The 26251-nt window shown below is 42.4% G+C and overlaps 1 protein-coding gene across 2 annotated transcripts; it reads right to left on the bottom strand.

Moving 5' to 3' along the window:
• Nucleotides 1–590: 590 nt before the first annotated feature.
• LOC120036346 (transmembrane protein 184B-like) lies at nt 591–19709 on the bottom strand. Of its 2 annotated transcripts, none has more exons than XM_038982833.1 (9): nt 19388–19709; nt 13211–13438; nt 9921–10086; nt 7011–7101; nt 6643–6718; nt 5572–5663; nt 5192–5361; nt 4851–5057; nt 591–2644 (listed from the first exon to the last, which is right to left on the bottom strand). In XM_038982833.1, the coding sequence occupies exons 2-9, from the start codon at nt 13436–13438 to the stop codon at nt 2406–2408; spliced, it is 1269 nt and encodes a 422-aa protein (XP_038838761.1). In that variant the 5' UTR covers nt 19388–19709; the 3' UTR covers nt 591–2405. The 2 variants fall into 2 exon arrangements, with proteins under 2 accessions (XP_038838761.1, XP_038838757.1); XM_038982829.1 differs by having other exon boundaries at nt 617–2644; nt 19209–19709.
• Nucleotides 19710–26251: the final 6542 nt, after the last annotated feature.

Genomic DNA, 26251 nt, shown 5'->3' with positions numbered 1-26251 from the left:
TCATGTCTTTACCATAACCTGCCTCCAGTGTCGTTTTAGAGAATTTAGCAGTGCGCCCAACTCGCCTCACAACCACGTGTAACCACGCCAGCCTAGGACCTTCACATCCGGGGTTGTGGGTGCTGAGGAGTATTTCTGTCTGTAATAAAGCCCTTCGGTGGGGGAAAAACTCATTTTGATTGGCTGGGCCTGGCTCCCCATGGCTGCACCCCTGCCTAGTCATGTGAAATCCATATTTATTTCAATTGATTGATTACCTTATATGAACTGTAACTCAGTAAAATCTTTGAAATTGTTACATGTTGTTTATATTTTTGTTCAGTATACATTGTGCATATATAAACTATGGGAAAAAAAATATATATATGCACATCCAACTTATCAGGTGCAGGACAGAAGAACATACCAAAGACAAAAGGAATGTGCGCAACTCTGGTATGCTCCCATCGTGATTTAATCAGATGCACAATAAAGACAAAGTTTCAATCAGAGTTGGATCTTCGTCAGATTGACCTGAGTGGCGGACATTCCTTTTTTTATTGCATATATAAACTACACATTGACACATCCAGGTCAAAATGGGAGGTTTAAAAAAATACTTGCGTAGTCGCAAGAGTTCCGGAACATCTCTTTAATCGTTTATTTTACATGAGTGCAAAATGTGACAACCAAATAAACCAGGATTCAGTAATAGACACTATAGTTACACTACATCTCAGTGATCACTTTATATCCAACTCTACATCTGTTTCTGCTTTCCCAGTAAGGCAGCAATAATTGGCACATGAAGGTATGGAAAAAGTGATTACATTGCACTTAATTTCCCTAACTTAAACGCAGTTCAAAATGATAGGGTAGATGGTGTCCCTCTATCACAATTTGCCACAAACAGAAACAAAATATATATATTTTCTAATGACATGAAACCAACTTAAATATCATGAAATATCAAACTGATCTGCAGAAATCACTGAAAACACATTGTTAATACTACATAGCTTATTTACAATATAGCAATTTATCAAACTTTGTCTTTAAGCTAAACATAACAGCAAACATGTCTTAAAAATTAAACATTGAGACCAAAGTACAATGCATAATTTAACATTTAAACCAATCAAACAATTGCTGTACAAATGTTATCTTCAGTGAATTGAAAGGAACAATAATACGAACATCAGAAACTATAAAAGGTTCTACTCAAACTATTTACAATACTGCAAATGTTTTTTTTAGCGTTAACATTGTAGAGCTCTGCTGAATTATACACTGAAATCCATGCTGAGAAAATTAATGAGAATACCACAACCTTCCAAGTTGGTGGGAGTCGGCCTTATCCTCCAATTTGTCTGTGGCATATTAGATACAAAGGATTTCAAAGCGCCAAAGTCTAGAGTTTGAAGTTCCTGCTCCAAAGTCAGTTGTGTCTTTGAAAAAATAATTCAGTTCGTCGGGAGACCCAACAGAGGACTGCTGAGCAAATACTTCAAACACGCAAGAGACATGCAAGAGTTGGTCCTTGAAGTGTCAGAGCCAGCCACGACGGGCACGATTCCTGGGTTCCCTCCTGAAGTCGTACATTAATCAGCTCCTATTTGAAACCCCCATGAATCAGAGAGAGCGGAGTACATACTTCAGCGGCCAGAGAAGAGCTCAGTCACTGCTACGATAGAGACCGAACCAGGATCAGGGAAAAGACCAAAATAAAAACTGCATCACTACCTGCCTTGTCTGAAACGGTTCAACAGACAGGCTATTTTCCCATAGTATCATAACTAGCAAGGCAGAAACAAAAAGCATCTCATAAGGTTATTAAAATCTTCATTCAGTCCCCTTCTTGATCTTTCCTGCAGGAATTATTCATTAAATTAACTGTCCAGTGAAAATCTCACTTTTAAAAGTTCATACTCTGTTAACTCGTACCCAAATAATAATGTCGAAAGCATCAACTGGAGAAAAACACTTCAAAAACCTCACCTCAAACTTCAAACAGATCATTTAAAACATGCTTGCTATTTCATAGAGGATGATGTCATCCTCCTCAGCTGGCCAATCAGCTATCTACTCATATTAATATTTTTACCTCACCATTCTATTGTTGGGGTACGCCGACACCATTCCAACACAGAAAAACTGCATACTTAAACATTTTTGGAAGGAAAACTTTCACAAATTTTGTAATGAGTTATATATAGATGATATTTCATAGAAATCTGCAAACACTGGACAGTTACTTTAAAACCAGGACTAAAGTAAAGAGTTCATCTTAAAAAATGAAATGAAAGAAGATGAAAATGAACCACACGGACGGATGCCAGGTCTGACAGTGGGATATGCTGTGCCAGTATTGTCCTGGGTGTGGTGAGGAAACAAAGACATGGATACTCGTGGTGGTGGGCGACTCCTTAGAATTCGTCATCAGAGATAATCAGCAGGACTTTGTCAGATTTCTTGGAGCTCTTGCTGCTGCCACCTGTGCCTGCCTTGCCGTTGTTCTGGCTGGGCTGTACCACCTCCTGGGTGGACTGCTGGGTGTACTGCTGGTAGGCTGGGGAAAAGTTGTGGATGGCATCCTGGACCATGTCCCCAGGGTTCATCGTCTCCTTCAGACCACTGGAGATGCTCTGCATGGGGGCGATGTTGTCTAGAAGAACACAACAGACACATTTTGACATGGTCATTTAACTTGTTTATAGGACATAACTTTGATCTGAATATCAAACCATAGAAAATACAAGATACAACATGAGAAATACAAGAGTACGCTTATGAAAACTAAATTCATCCATTTTTGAAGACAAGGTGCTGACAGAGACTCATTAGGAAAAACTCCCTAGTTCAGAATCCCAGTTGATACGAATCTCACTAATGCAAACTCATTGGTTTTAAGCCTGTGCTCAGTCCTTGTGCCCAGTGTTCCACCACATGAGGACCTCTTGTTAGTGTTCCTCTATTATCAGTGTTGATGGATGAGAGCATAGAGAAAGATGACAGGGAGTCTGCAGCAATTCAGTGGGAGTGAGGAAGGTGCTTCCTCTCCTCTGTCTACCTTCCCAGTCACTTCCCCGGCTGAGCTCCTCCAGCGGTGGACCAGGCTGATACTTGACCCTATAATACCAGGGTGTCTCATCCAACGTCCCGGGAGCGGTCCGGTTCAGACAGAACCAACGCAGCCTTCTGTTTCAGGGTCAGCGACAGTGCAGTCTAGGCCAGGTCTCTGGAGGGAAGGCGGCACGGCGGAGGGTTCCGCTGTGCTTCAGGGTCAGAGTCGTGGTTAGGCATGCTCTCCTGAGCTTCTCCTCACAGCTGGCCTGTTTTGCAACTAGGGCTGGGGCTGGCCTCAGTCAGGGTTGGCGGAGGACAGCCTGGAGGTATATAAGCCTCCCAAATCTCCACAGGCATTGAAAACACCACACATGAATGACCTTCTGACACTTCCCAGCCCAGGGAGGGTTGGATGGGGCTGTGACTCTACAACTCTCAGCAGCAATATCAAAAGGCTAGACTAGTCTTAATGGGAATCTTTCTGGTTCAGGTAATGTTTATGCAGTCCAGTCACATACTATAGCACTGAATTATGACCTTTGAATTGGTGCTTTGGTAGGAAAGAACAACTCAGTGGGGCATATAAGAAATGTAGCCCCAACACTATGCATCCCTTTGAGAGGGAAAATTAACTTTCAAAACTATACTTTTGGAAACTCCTCAGAGAATAGTCAGCTGCATTTCATTTACAAGTTTAGCCACCACAATAAAAATCTAATTTGCTGCTTTACTTTCTGCAGCTACATTACCATTAGTTTTAAATGAATAGCAACTACAGCAAATTAATAATACATTTTGTACGGGAGCACGAAGAAGGCCGAACATGGGAGAAATCACTATTCATTTTGTCACAAGGTTCTTTTGATCACTCGGCAACATGAAGAGAACACTTTTACCGGTCAAATGTAATGGACATGGAAACATTTCACACTTAATCAGCATTTAGCGATTCCGTTTCTTTCTGCACGTCTGTCTGCTATAGTCCAAGGCCTCAGCAGGATTGCTGTTGCAGGAGGGAACAAGCTGAGATGATTGATATCTCTGCAGAAGGTTTTTCCCTTGGTCTCCATTTGTCTTCTGCTCATGTGAAAGGTATTGACGTCAGAGCGGTACCGCTAGTTCCTGCGATTAAGCGTATAGAGGCTATGAAATGCTCTTTCTATAGTGTGCTGTGCTAGCAACCTTCCTGTGAGCCATGAGTAATGATGAACACCCTGAAGACCATTCCTCTGCTGACCTCTGGCCTGCCTGGTTCACACGGATCACTCTGGCCATTTCTCTCTGACGTGTTTCCCATTCCCTGTTTACAGCCAGGGAATGGGACAGAAACTGCATTGTCACCTACAGGTGACTTCCAAAATAAAGGAAACACTTGAGTAAATGGGGGATACAAAGTATATTGAAAGCAGTTGCTTCCACACAGGTGTGGTTCCTGAGATAATTTATGAATTAACATCCCATTATTTTGTCTACCATGGCTCGGTGACTTTGAAAAAGGGGTCTCAAAGGAGCATAAGGGGTTTAAAGTGTGTGTGTGGGGTCACCAGATCGCAACCCAATTGAACACGTAAGGGAAATTCTGCAGCAGACATATGGTGAGCCATATGTTTGGAACATTGAATTGCAAAGAAATCACAGTATCGAATCGCAATACACACAGAATCGTGAGAATTGCAATACATATCGTATCAGCACCCAAGTATGGTGATAATATCGTATCCGGCAATTCCCAGCCCTCCTAATGACCATTTCATCAGCTCCAACAGATACCTCCCCTCTCTATGGACGTGTAGAAGTGCAGTTACCGTGTGTCCCTGGTAGTTCGTTCTTCTTCTCCTGGTACACTGTGCAGGTGAAGGCGTAGCGCAGGGCGATAGCAGCGAAGAACATCTCGATGCAGGTGATGAAGTTCTGCCAGCCTGCTGCCACTGTGCCGGCCCCCACCTCCTGGCCGTCGATAAACAGGGCGTTAGGGATGACCCCACAGCGCTCCAGGATGGCCAGCACCATACCTAAACAACAAAAGACAACACCTTCATGTGCTACTCCAGTCTAATGTATCAATTACAATGTATTTTGTAGACTTTTCCAACCCCATCAGGGTTTGAATCTGTTGATATTAAGTCAAGGTAAGGGACCAACGCACCCTGCCAGAAGGACAGGAAGATGACAGATTTGATGGTGAGGAATTTGAGCACGGGCTCATAAGGCCTCAGCAGGTCACTGGTAGCGAAGAAGAAGAGGAAGAGAGCGTACAGGGCCAGGCTGACAGAGATGTTGTAGATGATGGTGATGTAGAGGTATCCTCCATTCACACTACAGTGGGGAACAGGATCAACACAGACATGTTAGTGGGGATCTATGTACATTCACTTTCTGAATTTCCATCCAAATGGAATACTCATATTGTAAATATCAATGTCTAATACATTCATGTGAAATGTAAAAAGCAGAAACACACAATGAGTAGTGCGAGCATGCGAAGGGAAGTTGAGTGGGTGAAATGGAATGAAAGGTTGTGCTCACTTAAAGTCTCCATCATGATACTTGCCAAAGGCCTGCAGGAGGATGGTGATGACGGCCATGATGGGTTTGACGACACAGAACTGAAGAGTGGCCTGCTTGACATCAATACAGGATGGGACATGCATTGAACACAGAAACAAAACAAGGAACAATGCAGGTGACAACTACTTCATGCTGGTTATTGGGTTTGAAAGGTAGCCAACTGTACGTCTTCAAACACTGAGTCATCTATGAAACGAATGAACATTTTGTGGAAATTGTGTGTCTATCAATTTGCAATGTATGATATACTATGTTAAAAATCTAAAATCTATGCATGTATTGACATTATGCCAAAACAATGTACTGTCTGAAGTAATGTTAAAGTACACTAAGGGGCATGTGATTGAGTTTCAAGGGTCAGTAGTTTTCCTTACTGGGGCTACCTGCAGACCTTTAAATGTGAAATGATATAGCAACTTTAGGACAGGCCGGTGCTTTTGGATTAGAGGTCCTCCTCTTGAAACCCGGAGTAATCTCTAAATGCAGTTATTGATCCCATTTCCTCCAACTTGTCATCTCACAGAGCCAGAGCAGATATAGTTCTATCCCTTTCAACTCTGCTACCGGAGGGAAGAGAACAGCAAGGTTGTGCTTTGAAACCACCCCACGTAGGAGTCCAGCCAGAACATGCCAAGTGTTAATCAGCTCCCTTTTCTGGACGTCTATTCACTGCTCTGAGGACATACCTTTCAGATCCAATTGCCATCAGGGTAAGACTCAGAGCACAGACTGCATCCCCAAGACACTATGGGGATAGTCTCAAGCTGACAGCTCATGTTATTTCTCTGTGCTTATTACAAAGCTGCTTTCACCTGTTCTCAGATTGCTTTCATTTCCCTTTTTAACCAGTCAACCTTATCCTCTAAAAAGTGGACAGCCAATTATAATGGCTGTCATTTCGCAATAGAGGAGCGATCTTGATAAAAAAAAGTTCAATGAGGTGACATTAAAATAACAAATCCCAATTTCCTATTTCCATATTTTCAAAGTGCTTTCATCCCCCAAGCAGGGAGGGAGATTGAAACTTACCTGTTTACAGAATCTTAAAAAGCCAATAGAGTAGCTTATTCCACCTAAGCAGCAGGTACCATACATACAGCTCGACCTGGGAATGATAGAAAATGTCTGGTCACAAATGTATCCTTTGAATGTGTGCGAGATTTAAAAGACATCATTCTAGTGTCCAAAATACAAGACAGCATTATCCTTCAGGTCAGACTACCTTAAAACCAGATCAAGACGTTAATTCAAGGAAATTACAGCCAGACCCTGGGTGACTGCAAGACTTGCAATACGAACTGAAAATCCACAACATTCTGGGTGGGTTTTTTGAAAGCTACTTGCATAAGCGTGTAGTATGAGACCATGGTATGGGGGATGGGACTGGGAGCACTCACTCAATGGACTTCCCTCGGATCTCGGACATGATGGCACTCTCTCCCCCGAGGTACTCAAAAGACAGGCTTAGGAAGTTGTAAATCACAAATGCTGTCATGGAGAGAAGGGACAAAGTCACTCACATACATTCCTGTACATTATGATGGAATGTTGTTTACAACACTGATACTAGGTTTTTGCAAGTGGGGTCATTTTCAAAAACAACAATTCGACGTCACGGGTCAATCCGTTTGAAAATGGAATCCGTCGTAGGGGGAAACCGCACCACTGGCCGCCCCACCACCACAGTTATTGTTTTTGTTGCTGAGCTGAGGAGCGTCGTGCAGCATGGTAAAACATTTTTGCAGTAGATATTGTGCTCTACCGCGCGTTCAATGATGTTGTAATATCACACACGGGTTTGGCTGTTTCCCCAGTAACTCTCTACACTGGTGGGAATTAGCCTACATGGATAGGGCTACATTTCTTTCAGAAGAAATATGAAATGCATAACCATGGTAACAATTAAAAGGGAACCGTTTAGAGATAAAGGGGAAATTATTACACCAAAAGGTGAGGACACAACAGTTCACATGACAACACTGAATCCAAAACATTACACTGTTGATTTTATGTGCAATTTACATTTAATGTACTTTTCACCGCATCTGTTGATTAAGAAATCTGATAATAATCAAGATACATTCAGTAACATGATGAGAATATTCCTGGAAAATGTGGGGTAGGCGCAACATAATACAAAATAATGACAAGGGTTTGAGTGAGAGGTGGCTACTTTTATGACTCAAAGAAGAGTCTTCCACTGTAAGGTACTTTTCGCTCTCCTAGCTGTTCCGTTGAGGAATTAGAGCAAGCATACTTTTAGTTGTTTTGTTTGGAACACAACCCTGCCATCACTCAATTACTGTTGTCGTTTACGCAATCCAAAAACTGACCATTACAAATCACAATCTGGGTCAGGTGGGCATCATTTGAAAGCCTGTTCTTTTGCCAACATGACTAGCTAAGTTCTAAAATATGACCTTACAGTGTTAGGATTTCACAATGCAATACAGGGAAACAGATCATCATTTTGGTGCACATAGAAAGTCGTGACTGCATTACATTTACATTTAAGTCATTTAGCAGACGCTCTTATCCAGAGCGACTTACAAGTACATACATTGATACTTTTTTTTGTACTGGCCCCCCGTGGGAATCGAACCCACAACCCTGGCGTTGCAAGCGCCATGCTCTACCAACTGAGCCACACGGGGCATTCAGGTGCGTGTGCCACAGGGGAGTTATCTTCACAGTAGACAAACATAGGCTCGTTCTGTTCACACTAACCCTGGGTATGTCATCATGTAACTGTACATTAAACATAGTGATCATAAACGTCGACACTGTATATGACACGAGTTGTATGATATGGAAATGTGAAGTGCACATTTGGACTCATGGGTGTTTGGCTGGCTTGTATGACATCAGCGGTGTTGATTATAATCCTCAACTTCTCATTTTTCAAAATACATAGTTCTCTTAATATACTGCACTTCCCTCACTCAGACAACAAAACATTTGCTAAAGTCGTCCAATTAGCGGGAGGGATGGGAGTGACACCGCGTGGGTGCTCAAGTTCAGCACGGATGTCAGTCAGAACCCATACAGCACTGAAGTGCATGTATAGCATGTTACTGCACAGATGCCTTCCAATTTAGCCGTTTATTGGTGCCCAAATCTGCCATTGTAACGCGTATAAGGGTACGAGTGTAAAGGGCTACTGATTCCAGCTAATCTCAGTAAATATTCATGTTCTGTCTATATAAATCATTCCTCATAAACATGTATTTTAAAGATAATTTGTCAATCTGTGAGCATTTTGTGCTGCAGGTAATATTGTGGGCCAGATTGTGATGATAGCACTGTGGAGATCTTTCGTCCTAATTTAGAAGCAGTGGAAACTGAAATTATACTTTGGTGAGAGGGTTTCACTTTACAATAATCATATTTTTTTACCAATCAATGGTTTCTCCCCACCACTAAGATGCTTGGGATGGTTCTCTGTCCTTCAAATCCTTGGTTGCCATTTCAGGAGGGGTTTTAAAAAAAAGCTAACGCAAGTTACACTCTCAAGTATCAGGGGCACAGAGTTTCTCACAGTGCTTTAGCTCTGGTCATGCTGACTCAATGCAATGCAACAGTTAACCTGCTTTCAGATGCAATCTCCACCACCAATCATACACTTGTCTCAAACACTAAATTAATCTGGTCAATAATGTATGTGAAATACTAATAGTTTTGTCCATATATCAAATTACACTTAAACAATTCTGCATGTGATTCACCTCTGCCATTGTTAAAGTACTACAGTCTTTTCTTATTGCTTCGGTACATAATGACTATTAAAGAAAGGCTTTTCAGAGGAAAATGAGACATTAATAATTCAATGTGAAGAATAGCTATGAGGAAGATTAACATTTCCTTTATGTTTGACTTAAAAACAACTCTTAACTAGTTTAGTTTGGATTAGAATGATCTCAACTAAAGTACATCCCTTTTCCACCTTTTGAAAAAAATAGAACACAAAAACCACTAAGCCTAAGAGGAAAAAAGACAGGTCTGAAAGTCTACACGCCCTGGAAACAGAACACCATGAACAATAGGGCCTCTCTGCCCATAGGGCGGCACTGACAGGTGAGAAAAAACAGGTTGGGCCAGTCCATTTTAGCTTCAATCCTTATAGCCATAAAATGTTTTTTGAGAACTCATAATAGGTCTAAATGTCATTACTGGCCAGACAGAACCTGCCCGGTATCTGACTACTGCCTGTACAGGTGCTTATAGAGTAAACCACTGTCAAGGCGCTGGCTGAGATATGAGGCAACAGCAAATGGGAGGAGAAGGGTGGGGTGGTTGGTTTACCGTACCTTCATAACAGTCTCGGACGGAGTCAAAGTAGACATAGTACTGGTCGTTGCTGATGAAGAGCAGGCTGAGCCAGGAGTCGAACGCATAGATTGGCACGATGAAAAGAATGCGAATGATGTAGCGCTGCTCGTTAGGGACTGTGTAGGACCTCAGGTGTGTGTAGATCTGGAAAAGGAACACAGAAACAAAACAAAAATAGTTATTAAAAAAAACAAGAATAGTTATTAAAAAAACAAGAGCACTGACTAGGCAAAAATGCATTGAGGTATTCAAATCCCAGTTTCAGCCCCTAGACCAACCACGATGAATAATTGAGCTGAACCTGACGAGCAGTATTAGGGGCCCAGTGCTTCAAAGAGATGGGTTCTTATGAATAAATGGCACTTCCTTGGAACCCTCTCAAGGCCCGATTTGGCTATCACACAGGGCCCAACAGGCTTAGAAGGACAGCATTACAGCATTGACTAAAACATATTAAAAAGGACAGTGTCTGTAGGTTTGGGGTCGAGAGGTATGAAAAAGATAGAGGAGGGTAAAAATGAAAACCCAGAATGATAACACTGCATAATTGGGGTACCAAGGTGAGCGGGATGAATTTCTGCTGATCAAGGCAAAAGCTTGACTGAAAAGTAAATGTCTCTGTTATAGGATCAACTCTCCTAGAGATGTGTTACACGGACGTTTTTACACTTGGGAGGGAGAACAGAAAGAAGTAGAGGGGTAAACTGCTTCAAAACTTGTGTCTCAGACTGTTGAATTTGATTGAACTCTTCAATTTCACTGAATCATTTTAAAACATTATGCAGTATGTGAATGCTAAATGGTGTGGCATGATTCCCTATTCTAGGAACCAACATTATTCAGAATTGGAGTCAAGGCCATGGGGTGAAGGAAAGTTCAGAGCATCCATTATGTAACTAAGTTTGTGAAGCACATAATCAACTACATATTTTCAGGGGCAAATGCCAAAGGAAACTAAAAGCAATGGTCAGAGTTGAGTATTGCAGTTTGATCCATTTCAAGTGGTGCACCATGGCATTTCTTGACTTCAGGTCCACTTACACAGACTCATACAACATGATTAAATGGCCATTAGAGGTGGCACATTAGAGGCTGGCCAGTGCCAGGGCGTGATGCATGTGGCTCTCCTGAGAAGTGAAGCAGGCTGCAGACTGATGTCCTCCATTTCCCCTGAATGGCTGGTGGAAAGACTGCGGTCCTCCAGGCTCCATAATGCTGAGCTGACAGGCAGACAGACAGAGCTGTGCCCTGGGTAATGACTCTGCTCTAGCCTGACTCAGACTCAATACCCGTCTTCCTTAGTTGAGCAGTAACCCAAGTCCATCCCCCAGCTAATTTCAGTTGGTCTGTGAAAGGCGTATAACTCTACCTCATAACACTCCCCAGCCCGCCCCTGGCACTGACAGCTGTGACACACCAAACGTCCATGTTGGAATGAGAAAGTGTGTGGAGTGTCTCGCGTTTATACCAAGCAGTGTCCGTGAGAAAGTGAGAGGGGCGCGCACTGAGCACGACAGTTCTATACAGACCACCCAGACAGAATGAGAAGACCACACATCACACTGACTATAGTGGGATATTATGACCCTCCTTTCGCCATGACAAGCTGCCCCGGGAAGTGGGAGGTCTGAACAGTGTAGTGTGTCAGAGAACATCAGTAACACTCCATAGCACTGTAACACCTGGTGCTTTGGACCACAGTGAGCAGACTGGGACATCTAAGATCAGCATCGACCAGCATACAGTGTTAGTATGCAGAATTGGGAGAGGGGGAGAACTCTCCAGAGACAGTCTTATGGAGGAAAATCTGATGATACACCAGAATACTAAATAAAACCAATCCTGTTGGGCAGGCTGTTTTTAATCTCCCTGCGTGCTTGCCTCATGCAACCCTGCAACTATCTCACGGGCCACATATGTTAATGTCTGACCTGCCTCGATGGGGAGTGGATGGGAAAACAAAGTACTCCAGAACTAAACAGATGGACGGAACGGGAGACGCCATGGAATGCCAAATTGACAGTATTTTTTGCGTGTTGTGAAAAAAACACATCTAATTAAAAAATTGTAGAACTCCTTTTATGAACAATTTCAATTTTATAAGACAAAAAAAAGGGTATGCTTGCTATACCAGAGGTATGCCTACTTCTGCTTGATGTATTTTCAGTAATAAAGTACGAGCTGATGATAATGTGAAACGTATCAGAAATGTTGCAACCAGCGTATAGAAAAGGTCAGCACATAAACCCCGGGGACAATAATACCATCATATTCCTATCTAGAAATATCGTGATCATCTAAATCTCCAACCAGAGCCAACACAGTGGCACTCCCTGGGGGCTTCCTGTCTATACAGCCGCTAAAGGTTGGATGGACCCATTCTCAGCAGCACTCAGGTTTATCGGTTCATCAGCACAATATGAGAAGAGACACCTCGCTCCCCAATGCTGAGCAGCATAAAACACACAGGTCCTCCGCTGATTGCCCCTCGCAAAACGTGATCCTCTCCTTTTATTACGACGCTGGAAATTTGACCTCGACAACACCTGCACATCTCTGCTGATAATGCATGCCATTCAAATGTACACCCTCTCTGGAGTTGATGAAACCGCAGTCTGATGATAAGTATCACCATTGTCTCTACTGAAGGATTACAGCAAGAGACTGAGTAAATAGCAATAACTGAAGAAAAAACACCCTTCAGTAAGCCTATACTGAATGTGAATATAATCATGGTTAGGCCTTATTATACTTGGTTAAAGTTATATAACTGCTCTGCACAGCCATTTGATCGATGACGGCTCTGTTTGCATTGTGCTGTTATCAGTGGTAGTCACAGTCAACGGAAGTGCCCGCAAACAGCAACCCTAATGGATCACCTAGTAACAATTAAGAAACAATGACACACTATGTACAAACCGTCACTTTACAGATAGGAGCCAATTAACTTTCACACTCAGTCTTGCCTCTCAATGATGGAGACAGTGAGGAGAAAGTAGGTCTGGTCAACACCTGATACTGGATCAAATGTATTAGTGAAAAACACAAAACAAAATGTATTGTCTGGCTGGAGTCTTTGCCCTCTGGTAAGGGTGTAGGCAACCCACAACACCTTCCTAGCTCCCATTACATATTTGCATTTGTTTGCCAAAAAGCTGAGTGATACTGACAACGCCTAGAGCCATGCTTTTAACTTGCCACTGATTTTGTTTACTAGATTCACATCAAAATGAGTACAGAGGCAGAAAACTGATCAAATGTAACCTACCTGATGGCAAGTGAGGAGCAGTGCTGACCAGACGAAGATCCCCGACAGAGCTTGAGCAGCGGTCGTATTCAAGAAGATATCGTGTGCCACAATAGTCCCATTCCCCGTTTGAATTATTGTCATGTTGGATACGTCTGACTTGTTAAGAATTGGAGATGCGAAACGTATGAGAGACTCATTTTGGGGGACCTCCGAGTCCATCGCCATCTCCTCTGAGGTGCTGTTCATCTGAAACAATAAAAAGTGTTGTTTGGGTAAATGAGGAAGCTTTAGGCCAGGGATCGTCAAATAGATTCAGCCGTGGGCCGATTTCTTCTTGAGTGGATAGTCAGGGGGCCGGAACATAATGACAAATAATTTGTAGACTTCAAATTGACCGCAAGAAGCCCAAACAGATACAATATTTGACTAAAACATAAATAATTTCAAACCTTGCTAACATTTGAAAATGACCACATATATTACTTGGAGATGATTTGCAGGGTGTTTTTACAGTCTTATGTCCCAAAAAATAAATAACTATATATATACACACAGTGCATTCAGAAAGTATTCAGACCCTCTCCTTTTTCCACGTTACGGTACAGCCTTATTCCAAAATGGATTAAAAAAAATAACAATCATCAATCTACACACAATACCCCATAATGACAAAATGAAAACAGATTTTTTTATGTTTAAAAAATGTATTAACATTTTTAAACTGAAATTCCTTATTTGAGTGAGTATTCAGACCCTTTCCTATGAGACTAGAAATTGAACTCAGGTGCATCCTGATTCCACTGATCATCCCTGAAATGTTTCTACAACTTGATTGGTTCCCAGCTGTGGTAAATTCAATTAATTGGACATGATTTGGAAAAGGCATACACCTGTCTATATAAGGTCCCACAGTTGACAGTGCATGTCAGAGCAAAAACCAAGCCATGAGGTCGAAGGAATTGTCCGTAGAGCTCCGAGACAGGATTGTGTTGAGGCATAGATCTGGGGAAGGGTACCAAAATATTTCTGCAGCATTGAAGGTCCCTAAGATCAGTGTCCTCCATCATTCTTAAATAGAAGAAGTTTGAAACCACCAAGACCCTTCCTAGAGCTGGCTGCCGGCCAAACTGAGCAATCGGGGGAGAAGGGCTTTGGTCAAGGAGGTGATCAAGAACCCGAGAGTTAATCTGTGGAGATGGGAGAACCTTCCAGAAGGACAACAATCTCTGCAGCACTCCACCAATCAGGCCTTTATGCTAGAGTGGCCAGACAAAAGCCACACCTCAGTAAAAGGCACATGACAGCCCACTTGCATTTTGCCAAAAGGCACCTAAAGACTCTCAGATCATGAGAAACAAAATTCTCTGGTTTGATGAAACCAAGATTTGACTCTTTGGCCTGAATGCCAAGTGTCACGTCTGGAGGAAACCTTGCACCATCCCTACGGTGAAGCATGGTGGTGGCAGCATCATGCTGTGGGGATGTTTTTCAGCGGCAGGGACTGGGGGACTAGTCAGGATCGAGGGAAAGATGAACGGAGCAAATTACAGTGAGATCCTTGATGAAAACCTGCTCCAGAGTGTTCAGGACTTCAGACTGAGGTGAAGGTTTACCTTCCAACAGGTCAACAACCCTAAGCACACAGCCAAGACAACGCAGGAGTGGCTTCGGGACAAGTCTCTGAACGTCCTTGAGTGGCCCAGCCAGAGCCCGGACTTGAACCCGATCTAACATCTCTGGAGAGACCTGAAAATAGCTGTGCAGCGACCCTCCCCATCCAACCTGATGGAGCTTGAGAGGATCTGCAGAGAAGAATGGGAGAAACTCCCCAAATAGAGGTGTGCTAAGCTTGTAGTGTCATGCCCAAGAAGACGTGAAGCTGTAATTGCTGCCAAATTTTCGTAAACAAAGTACTGAGAAAACAGTCTGAGCCAGGGGTCTGTTACTTGAACTCTGGGAAGCATTTATTTGGACTGCAATTTCTGAGGCTGGTAACTCTAATGAACTTATCCTCTGCAGCAGAGGAAAGGGTCTTCCCTTCCTAAATCAAATAAAATTTTATTTGGCACATACACATGGTTAGCAGATGTTAATGCGAGTGTAGCGAAATGCTTGTGCTTCTAGTTCCGACAATGCAGTAATAACCAACGAGTAATCTAACTTAACAATTTCACAACAGCTACCTTATACACACAAGTTTAAAGGGATGAAGAATATGTACATAAAGATATATGAATGAGTGATGGTACAGAACGGCATAGGCAAGATGCAGTAGATGGTATCGAGTACAGTATATACATATGAGATGAGTAATGTAGGGTATGTAAACATTATATTAAGTGGCATTGTTTAAAGTGGCTAGTGATACATGTATTACATAAAGACGGCAAGATGCAGTAGGTGGTATAGAGTACAGTATATACATATGAGATGCGTAATGTAGGGTATGTAAACATTATATTAAGTGGCATTGTTTAAAGTGGCTAGTGATACATTTTTTACATGTATGGCAGCAGCCACTCAATGTTAGTGGTAGCTGTTTAACAGTCTGATGGCCTTGAGATAGAAGCTGTTTTTCAGTCTCTCGGTCCCTGCTTTGATGCACCTGTACTGATCTCGCCTTCTGGATGATAGCGGGGTGAACAGGCAGTGGCTCGGGTGGTTGTTGTCCTTGATGATCTTTATGGCCTTCCTGTGACATCGGGTGGTGTAGGTGTCCTGGAGGGCAGGTAGTTTGCCCCTAGTGATGCGTTGTGCAGATCTCACTACCCTCTGGAGAGCCTTACAGTTGTGGGCGGAGCAATTGCCGTACCAGGCGGTGATACAGCCCGACAGGATGCTCTCGATTGTGCATCTGTAAAAGTTTGTGAGTGCTTTTGGTGACAAGCCGAATTTCTTCAGCCTCCTGAGGTTGAAGAGGCGCTGCTGCGGCTTCTTCACCACGCTGTCTGTGTGGGTGGACCAATTCAGTTTGTCCGTGATGTGTATGCCGAGGAACTTAAAACTTTCTACCCTCTCCACTACTGTCCCGTCGATGTGGATAGGGGGGTGCTCCCTCTGCTGTTTCCTGAAGTCCACGATCATCTCCTTTGTTTTCTTGACGTTGAGTGTGAGGTTATTTTCCTGACACCACACTCCGAGGGCCCTCACCTCCTCCCTGTAGGCCGTCTCGTCATTGTTGGTAATCAAGCCTACCACTGTAGTGTCGTCTGCAAACTTGATGATTGAGTTGGAGGCGTGCATGGCCACGCAGTCGTGGGTGAACAGGGAGTACAGGAGAGGGCTCAGAACGCACCCTTGTGGGGCCCCAGTGTTGAGGATCAGCGGGTGGAGATGTTGTTACCTACCCTCACCACCTGGGGGCGGCCCGTCAGGAAGTTCAGGACCCAGTTGCACAGGGCGGGGTCGAGACCCAGGGTCTCGAGCTTGATGACGAGTTTGGAGGGTACTATGGTGTTAAATGCTGAGCTGTAGTCGATGAACAGCATTCTCACATAGGTATTCCTCTTGTCCAGATGGGTTAGGGCAGTGTGCAGTGTGGTTGCGATTGCGTCGTCTGTGGACCTATTGGGGTGGTAAGCAAATTGGAGTGGGTCTAGGGTGTCAGGTAGGGTGGAGGTGATATGGTCCTTGACTAGTCTCTCAAAGCACTTCATGATGACGGAAGTGAGTGCTACGGGGCGGTAGTCGTTTAGCTCAGTTACCTTAGCTTCATTGGGAACAGGAACAATGGCGGTCCTCATGAGAGCCAGTTTCATCATAGCGCTTGATGGTTTTTGCGAAAGCTTGCTTAATGAACGTTCAAAGTTTTAGACATTTTCCAGATTTACTTTAAGACATGAAGGTCAGTCATGATGGACTGTCTCTTTTGAGCTGTTCTTGCCATAATATGGACTTGGTATTTTACCAAATAGGGCTATCTTCTGTATACCACCCCTACCTTGTCACAACACAACTGGTTGGCTCAAACGCATTAAGAAGGAAATAAATTCCACAAATTAAGGCACACCAGTTCATTGAAATGCATTCCAGATGACTACCTCATGAAGCTGGTTGAAACAATGCCAAGAGTGTGCAAAGCTGTCATCAAGGCAAAGGGTGGCTACTTTGAAGAATCTAAAACATATTTTGCTTTGTTTAACACTTTTGGTTTCTACATGATTCCATGTGTGTTATTTCATAGTTTTAATGTCTTCACTATTATTCTACAATGTAAAAAAAAAAAAACTTGAATGAGTAGACGTCAAAACTTTTGACTGGTACTATACATATATATATAAATATATATATGAACATAAATATAAACGCAACATGTAAAGTGTTGTCCCCATGTTTCATGAGCTGAAATAAAAGATCCCCCCCAAAATTTCCATACACACAAAAAGCTTATTTCTCTAAAATTGTGTGCACATTTGTTTACATCCCTGTTAGTGAGCATTTCTCCTTTGCCAAGATAATCCATCCACCTGACAGGTGTGGCATATCAAGAAGCTGATTCAACAGCAAGATCATTACACAGGTGCACCTTGTGCTGGGGACAATAAAAAGCCACAAAATGTAGTTGTCACACAAAACAACGTCACAGATGTCTCAAGTTGAGGGAGCGTGCAGTTGGCATACTGACTGCAGAAATGTCTACTAGAGCTGTTGCCAGAGAATGTAATGTTCATTTTTCTACCATAAGCCAACTCCAACATTATTTTAGAGAATTTGGCCTCATAAACGCAGAACACGTGTAACCACGCCAGCCCAGGACCTCCGCATCGGGTTTCTTCATCTGTGGAATTGTCAGGACAGCTGATGAAATTGTGGGTTTGCATAACTGAAGAATTGATGCACAAACTGTCAGAAACCGTCTCAGGGAAGCTCACCTGCATGCTCGTCGTCCTCACCAGGGTCTTGACCTGACTGCAGTTGGCAAATGCTCACCTTTGATGGCCACTGGCACGCTGGAGAAGTGTGCTCTTCATGGATGAATCCAGGTTTCAAGTGTACCGGGCAGATGGCAAACAGCGTGTATGGCGTTGTTAGGGCGAGTGGTTTGCTGGTGTCAATGTTGTGAACAGAGTGCCCATGTTGTGAACAGAGTGCCCTATGCTGGCGGTGGTGTTAGAGATCACAGATAGATCTCAGAAACCGTGGGGGGCCAAATAAATAATTTGTCCAGCGGGCCGCCAGTTGGGGAACCCTGCTCTAGGCTCAGTTGTGGAACAAGTATGCGAATATCATACTTGAGTAAAAGTAAATATACCTCAATAGAAAATGACTCAAGTAAAAGTGAAAGTCACCCAGTAAAATACTACTTGAGTAAAAGTCTACTTGAGTAATTTCAAATTCCTATTAAGCAAACCAGAAGGCACCCACCAATAACACTACTTAAATTGTACTTTAAAGTATTTTTACACCACTGTCTAGGCTACATACATGAAAACATATTTTACATTTCCTAAACATTTGTATGACTGAATCAGAGCTGCTTGTTTATGAAAAAGCGCAGGTTCTATTAGCTGTTAGCTTCTTAATAACATAAAAACTATAAGATCACAACAACAGTATAAAATACCATAAAAACACTAGCAGATCAGCTCCATGTGATTTTAATTTGGGAACTCTGTTCCAAATTATTCCCACGCATAATAGAGAGATATATTTGATCGTATACAAATGTGGCCATGGGTTGAAATGATTATGTTTTAGGCTTCTTGCGGTCAATGTGCTATCTACAAATTATTTGTAATTATGTCCCGGTGTTCTGGCAGAGGGAGGATTTTCGACACAACACCCGCCCATGACCACCCGCTCAAGAAGAAAATCGTCCCGCGGCTGAATCTACAGTAGTTTCTGATCCCTGTAATAGGCCTATGTGAATTATCAAGAACAAAACATCCACAGCCTTAATAATCTGTCTGAGAAACCTGTTGCATGGGCAGGTCATAGCCTACACGCCTATGTCCAAACAAATATTTGTAATTACTTAGTTATATGTAGGCTACATAGGTAAAATACTGAGGTTTACCTTAGCTGTCTGTAGACTCGGTGGCCTTGACCTAACGTTACTGGTGTATCCACTTTGAGCGAAATAAACTTAAAATGGAACGGGCAGGTATAAATCGTGCCCTTTCTCAAAAATACATTTGGAATGGAACAATTAATAGAAATAAAGATGATTTAGCTGTTGTTATCGAATACCATTACCAGTGAGCTTGCTGAGAAATGGCTTCCTTTCAAAAGGTACGAACGAAGGATTCAATACTTCCTTGTTGTGAAGACAGGTGTAATGCGAGTTCGAAGTCCACAGAGCCGGTGAAGGGTGAACTGACTCAGTCAGTGTAGGTTATTCGAATAAAGGAGGATGTAGGCCTATGTTTTAATTAATGTTCTAATAAAAGCGACACAGATACTACCGAATATATCCTCTCTGGACTATTGCCCCTTCTCAATAAACTGCAACATCGGGGATTTATTCATTGCGCTGTTTCTGTTTCAAAACGTTTCGTCGCAACAGAAACCGTTTAAGCCAAAGGAAAAGGTTTTGCAACGAAAACGAGTTTCAATTGGACAAATTCAGATAGGTCCCTCCCAATTTCCGTCCGTTCGCTGTTTGCTTCCGTTTGGTTCTTACACGGTAAACGGTTTCCGTTGCCAGACTCATGAATACACCCCAGGTAAACACTCAGGTGGAACATGGACGTAGAAGCGGTCATCGTCATGTGACATAACCATAGGCCGAGTGGCATATACACCCTTTGCATGTCCATCTAGTCGTGTGTGTGCAATAAGTGAGAACTATGTTGATACATGTGGTCTGTGGTTGTGAGGCCAGTTGGACATACTGCCAAAATACTTGGATTTTTAAAAATGTATTTCAGCTCAAGAAACATGGGACCAACACTTTACACGAAAAAAATATATAAACGCAACATGTAAAGTGTTGTTACTATGTTTAAGGAGCTGACAAAATAAAGCCCAGAAATGCTCAATACCCACAAAAAAAAACGTATTTCTCTTAAATTTTGGGCACAACCCTGTTATTGAGCATTTCTCCTTTGCCAAAGTGTGACATTTCAAGAAGCTGATGAAACAGCATGATCATTACACAGGTGCACCTTGTGCTGGAGACAATAAAAGGCCATTTTAAAATCTGCACACACCACAATGCAACAGATGTCTCAAGTTGAGGGAGTGTGCAATTGGCCTGTTGACAGCAGGAATGTCCACCAGAGCTGTTGCCAGAGAATTGAATGTTAATTTCTCTACTACAAGCTGCCTCCAATGTCATTTTAGAGAATTTGGCAGTACGTCCAACCGGGCTCACAAACGCAGACTACAGCCCAGGACCTTCACATTCGGCTTCTTCACCAACAGGATCGTCTGAGGAGGGGTGGGCGAGTTGCTGAGGAGTATTTCTGTCTGTAATAAAGCATTTTTGTGGGGAAAAACTAATGTTGATTGGCCAAACACAGCTGCATCCCTGCCCAGTCATATGAAATCCATAGATTAGGGCCGAATGAATTTCTTTCAATTGACTGATTTCCTTATATGAACTGTAACTCAGTCTTTTTTTAAATTGTTGAATGTTGTGTTTATGTTTTTGTTCTATTTATATACAGTTGAAGTCGGAAGTTTACATACACTTAGGTTGGAGTCATTAAAACACAAATTTCTTGTTAACAAATTTCTTGTTAACAAACTATAGTTTTGGCAAGTCAGTTAGGACATCTACTTTGCATGACACAAGTCATTTTTCCAACAATTGTTTACAGACAGATTATATCACTTATAATTCAATGTATCACAATTCCAGTGGGTCAGAAGTTTACATACACTAAATTGACTGTGCCTTTAAACAGCTTGGAAAATTCCAGAAAATTATGTCATGGCTTTAGAAGCTTCTGATAGGCTAATTGACATAATTTGAGTCAATTGGAGGTGTACCTGTGGATGTATTTCAAGGCCTACCTTCAAAGTCAGTGCCTCTTTGCTTGACATCATGGGAAAATCAAAAGAAATCAGCAAAAACCACAGAAAAAGAATTGTAGACCTCCACAAGTCTGATTCATCCTTGGGAACAATTTCCAAACGCCTGAAGGTACCACATTCATCTGTACAACAATAGTATGCAAGTATAAACACCATGGGACCACGCAGCAGTCATACTGCTCAGGAAGGAGACGCGTTCTGTCTCCTAGAGATGAATGTACTTTGGTGCGAAAAGTGCAAATCAATCCCAGACCAACAGCAAAGCACCTTGTGAAGATGCTGGAGGAAACAGGTACAAAAGTATCTATATCCACAGTAAAACGAGTCCTATATTGACATAACCTGAAAGGCCGCTCAGCAAGGAAGAAGCCACTGCTCCAACACCGCCATTAAAAAGCCAGACTACAGTTTGCAACTGCACATGGGGACAAAGATCATACTTTTTGGGGAAATGTCCTCTGGTCTGATGAAACAAAAATAGAACTGTTTGGCCATAATGACCATCGTTATGTTTAAAGGAAAAAGGGGGAGGCTTGCAAGCCGAAGAACACCATCCCAACCGTGAAGCACAGGGGTGGCAGCATCATGTTGTGGGGGTGCTTTGCTGCAGGAGGGACTAGTGCACTTAACAAAATAGATGGCATCATGAGTGAGGAAAATTATGTGGATATATTGAAGCAACATGTCAAGACATCAGTCAGGAAGTTAAAGCTTGGTCGCAAATGGGTCTTCCAAATGGACAATGACCCCAAGCATACTTCCAAAGTTGTGGCAAAATGGCTTAAGGACAACAAAGTCAAAGTATTGGAGTGGCCATCACAAAGCCCTGACCTCAATCCCATAGAAAATTGATGTACAGTACTGAAAAAGCGTGTGCGAGCAAGGAGGCCTACAAACCTGACTCAGTTACACCAGCTCTGTCAGGAGGAATGGGCCAAAATTCACTCAACTTATTGTGGGAAGCTTGTGGAAGGCTACCCAAAATGTTTGATTCAAGTTAAACAATTTAAAGACAATGCTACCAAATACAAATTGAGTGTACAGTCGCGGTCAAAAATTTTGAGAATGACACAAATATTAATTTCCACAAAGTTTGCTGCTTCAGTGTCTTTAGATATTTTTGTCAGATGTTACTATGGAATACTGCAGTATAATTACAAGCATTTCATAAGTGTCAAAGGCTTTTATTGACAATTACATGAAGTTGATGCAAAGAGTCAATATTTGCAGTGTTGACCCTTGTTTTTCAAGACCTCTGCAATCCGCCCTGGCATGCTGTCGATTAACTTCTGGGCCACATCCTGACTGATGGCAGCCCATTCTTGCATAATAAATGCTTGGAGTTTGTCAGAATTTGTGTTTTTTTGTTTGTCCACTCACCTCTTGAGGATTGACCACAAGTTCTCAATGGGATTAAGGTCTGGAGAGTTTCCTGGCCATGGTCCCAAAATATCGATGTTTTGTTCCCTGAGCCACTTAGTTATCACTTTTGCCTTATGGCAAGGTGCTCCATCATGCTGGAAAAGGCATTGTTCGTCACCAAACTGTTCCTGGATGGTTGGGAGAAGTTGCTCTCGGAGGATGTGTTGGTACCATTCTTTATTCATGGCTGTGTTCTTAGGCAAAATTGTGAGTGAGCCCACTCCCTTGGCTGAGAAGCAACCCCACATGAATGGTCTCAGGATGCTTTACTGTTGGCATGACACAGGACTGATGGTAGCGCTCACCTTGTCTTCTCCGGACAAGCTTTTTTTCGGATGCCCCAAACAATCGGAAAGGGGATTCATCTGAGAAAATTACTTTACCCCAGTCGTCAGCAGTCCAATGGGTGCCCTGAAGCCTTCTTCACAACAATTGAACCGCTCTCCTTGAAGTTCTTGATGATCCGATAAATGGTTGATTTAGGCGCAATCTTACTGGCAGCAATATACTTGCATGTGAAGCCCTTTTTGTGCAAAGCAATGATAACGGCACGTGTTTCCTTGCAGGTAACCATGGTTGACAGAGGAAGAACAATGATTCCAAGCACCACCCTCCTTTTGAAGCTTCCAGTCTGTTATTCGAACTCAATCAGTATGACAGAGTGTTCTCCAGCCTTGTCCTCGTCAACACTCACACCTGTGTTAATGAGAGAATCACTGACATGATGTCAGCTGGTTCTTTTGTGGCAGGGCTGAAATGCAGTGGAAATGTTTTTGGGGGATTCAGTTCATTTGCATGGTAAAGAGGGACTTTGCAATTAATTGCAATTCATCTGATCACTCTTCATAACATTCTGGAGTATATGCAAATTGCCATCATACAAACTGAGGCAGCAAACTTTGTTAAAACTAATATTTGTGTCATTCTCAAAACATTTGGCCACGACTGTATGTAAACTTCTGACCCACTGTGATGAAAGAAATAACAGCTGAAATAAATCCTTCTCTCTATTATTATTCTGACATTTCACATTCTTAAAATGAAGTGGTGATCCTAACTGTCCTAAAACAGGGACTTTTTACTAGGATTAAATGTCAGGGATTGTGAAAAACTGAGTTTAAATGAATTTGGCTAAAGTGTATGTAAACTTCCAACTATATATATATATATATTATGTGCATAGTGTTTATTCTAGTGTTGCATTAGCCTTCACTGTAGAATCAAGTCCAGTGTGAACTCCTTACAGCTAGGTTGTGTTCACAGTCAGCCCAATTCTGATCTTTGCAACAATTATTGATCTTTTGCCAATAATTGGGAAAAAGATCAGAATTTGGGGACATCAGCGTAAATGAGCCTCCCGAGTGGTGCAGCTGTCTAAGGCACTGCATCTCAGTGCAAGAGACAACACTACAGTCCCTGGTTCGAATCCATGCTGTATCACATCCGGCTGTGAATGAGAGTCTCATTGGGCGGCGCACAATTGGCCCAGCGCAGTTCGGGTTGGGCCGGGGTAGGCCGTCATTGTGAAAAAAAAATTGTTCTTATCTGACTTGCCTAGTTAAATAAAGATTAAATTAACTTTTTTTACAGTGCCTTTGGAAAGTATTCAGACTCCTTTACCTTTTCCACATTTTGATAGGTTACAGCCTTATTCTAAAATGGATGAAAAAAAAAATCCTCAGCAATCTACACACAATACCCCATTATGACAAATCGAAAACAGTTTAGAAATTTGAGCAAATGTATTAAAAATAAACAAAAATACCGTATTTACATAAGTATTCAGACCCTTTGCTATGAGACTCAAAATTGAACTCAGGTGCATCCTGTTTCCATTGATCATCGTTGAAATGTTTCTACCACTTGATTTGAGTCCACCTGTGGTAAATTCACTTGATTGGACATGATTTGGAAAGGCACACGACTGACTATATAAGGTCCCACAGTTGACAGTGCATGTCAGATTAAAAACCAAGCCATGAGGTCGAAGGAATTGTCCGTAGAGTGCCGAGACAGGATTGTGTCAAGGCACAGATCTGGGAAAGGGTACTAAAATATTTATGCAGCATCGAAGGTCCCCAATAACACAGTGGCCGCCATCATTCTTAAATGGAAGAAGTTTGGAACCAACAAGGCTCTTCCTAGAGCTGACCATCTGGCCAAACTGAGCAATCAGGAGAGAAGAACCCGATGGTCACTCTGACAGAGCTCTAGAGTTCCTCTGTGGAGATGAGAACCTTCCAGAAGGACAACCATCTCTGCAGCACTCCACCAATCAGGCCTTTATGGTAGAGTGGCCAGACGGAAGCCACTCCTCAGTAAAAAGGCACATGACAGCCCGCTTGGTTTGCCAAAAGGCACCTAAAGACTCTCAGACCATGAGAAACAAGATTCTCTGGTCTGATGAAACCAAGATGGAATCTTTGGCCTGAATGTCAAGTGTCACGTCTGGAGGAAAACTGGCACCATCCCTACGGTGAAGCATGGTGGTGGCAGCATCATGCTGTGGGGATATTTTTCAGCGGCAGAGACTGGGAGACTAGTCAGGATCGAGGCAAAGATGAACGGTGTAAGGCACAGAGAGATCCTTAATGAAAACCTGCTCCAGAGCGCACAGGACCTCAGACTGGGGCGAAGGTTCGCCTTCCAACAGGACAACAACCCAAAGCACACAGCCAAGACAACACAGGAGTGGCTTCGGGACAAGTCTCTGAATGTCCTTGAGTGGCCCAGCCAGAGCCCGGACTTGAACCCGATCGTACATCTCTGGAAAGACCTGAAAATAGCTGTGTAGCGACGCTCCCCATCCAACCTGACAGAGCTTGAGAGGATCTGCAGAGAAGAATGGGAGAAACTTCCCGAATACAGGTGTGCCGCTTAGCAACATACCTAACACTACTCAAGGCTGTAATCACTGTCAAAGGTGCATTAACAAAGTACTGAGTAAAGGGTCTTTACTTATGTTTGTTTTTTATTTGTAATAAATTAGAAAAATGTGTAAACCAATTTTTGCTTTGTCATTATGCGGTAATGTGTGTAGATTGAGGAAATTATTTTTTAAGGCTGTAACGTAACAAAATGTGGAAAAAGTCATGGGACCTGAATACTTTCCGTAGGCACTGTATGAGTGTGTGTATATATATATATATATACACACATATATACACACACATATATATATATATACACACACTAGAGTTCAAAAGTTTGCAGTCACTGAGAAATGTCCTTGTTTTTGAAAGAAAAGCACATTTTGTTGTCCATTAAAATACCATCAAATTGATCAGAAATAGTGTAGACATTGTTAACGTTGTAAATGACTATTGTAGCTGGAAACGGCAGACGTTTTATGGAATATCTACATAGGCGTACAGAGGCCCATTATCAGCAACTATCACTCCTGTGTTCCAATGGCAACGTTGTGTTAGCTAATGCAAGTTTATTATTTTAAAAGGCAAATTGATCATTAGAAAACACTTTTGCAATTATGTTAGCACAGCTGAAAACTGTTGTTCTGATCAAAGAAGCAATACAACTGACCATCTTTAGACTAGGCGAGTATCTGGAGCATCAGCATTTGTGGGTTCGATTACAGGCTCAAAATGGCCAGAAACAAAGACCTTTCTTCTAAAATTCGTCAGTCTATTCTTGTTCTGA

The sequence above is a fragment of the Salvelinus namaycush genome, chromosome 3, assembly GCF_016432855.1.
Source record: "Salvelinus namaycush isolate Seneca chromosome 3, SaNama_1.0, whole genome shotgun sequence".
NCBI lineage: Eukaryota > Metazoa > Chordata > Actinopteri > Salmoniformes > Salmonidae > Salvelinus > Salvelinus namaycush.
Note: the sequence above shows the minus strand (reverse complement) of the source record. Positions and strands in the feature narration are given on the sequence as shown.

Coding starts and splice junctions, on each gene's coding strand:
- LOC120036346 (XM_038982833.1), bottom strand. CDS start 13,438: ATGAACAGCACCTCAGAGGAGATGGCGATGGACTCGGAGGTCCCCCAA. Junction 10,087..13,210: donor TGCTCCTCACTTGCCATCAG/GTAGGTTACATT, acceptor TTCCTTTTCCAG/ATCTACACACACCTGAGGTC. Junction 5,664..6,642: donor TTTTAAGATTCTGTAAACAG/GTAAGTTTCAAT, acceptor GATGTCAAGCAG/GCCACTCTTCAGTTCTGTGT.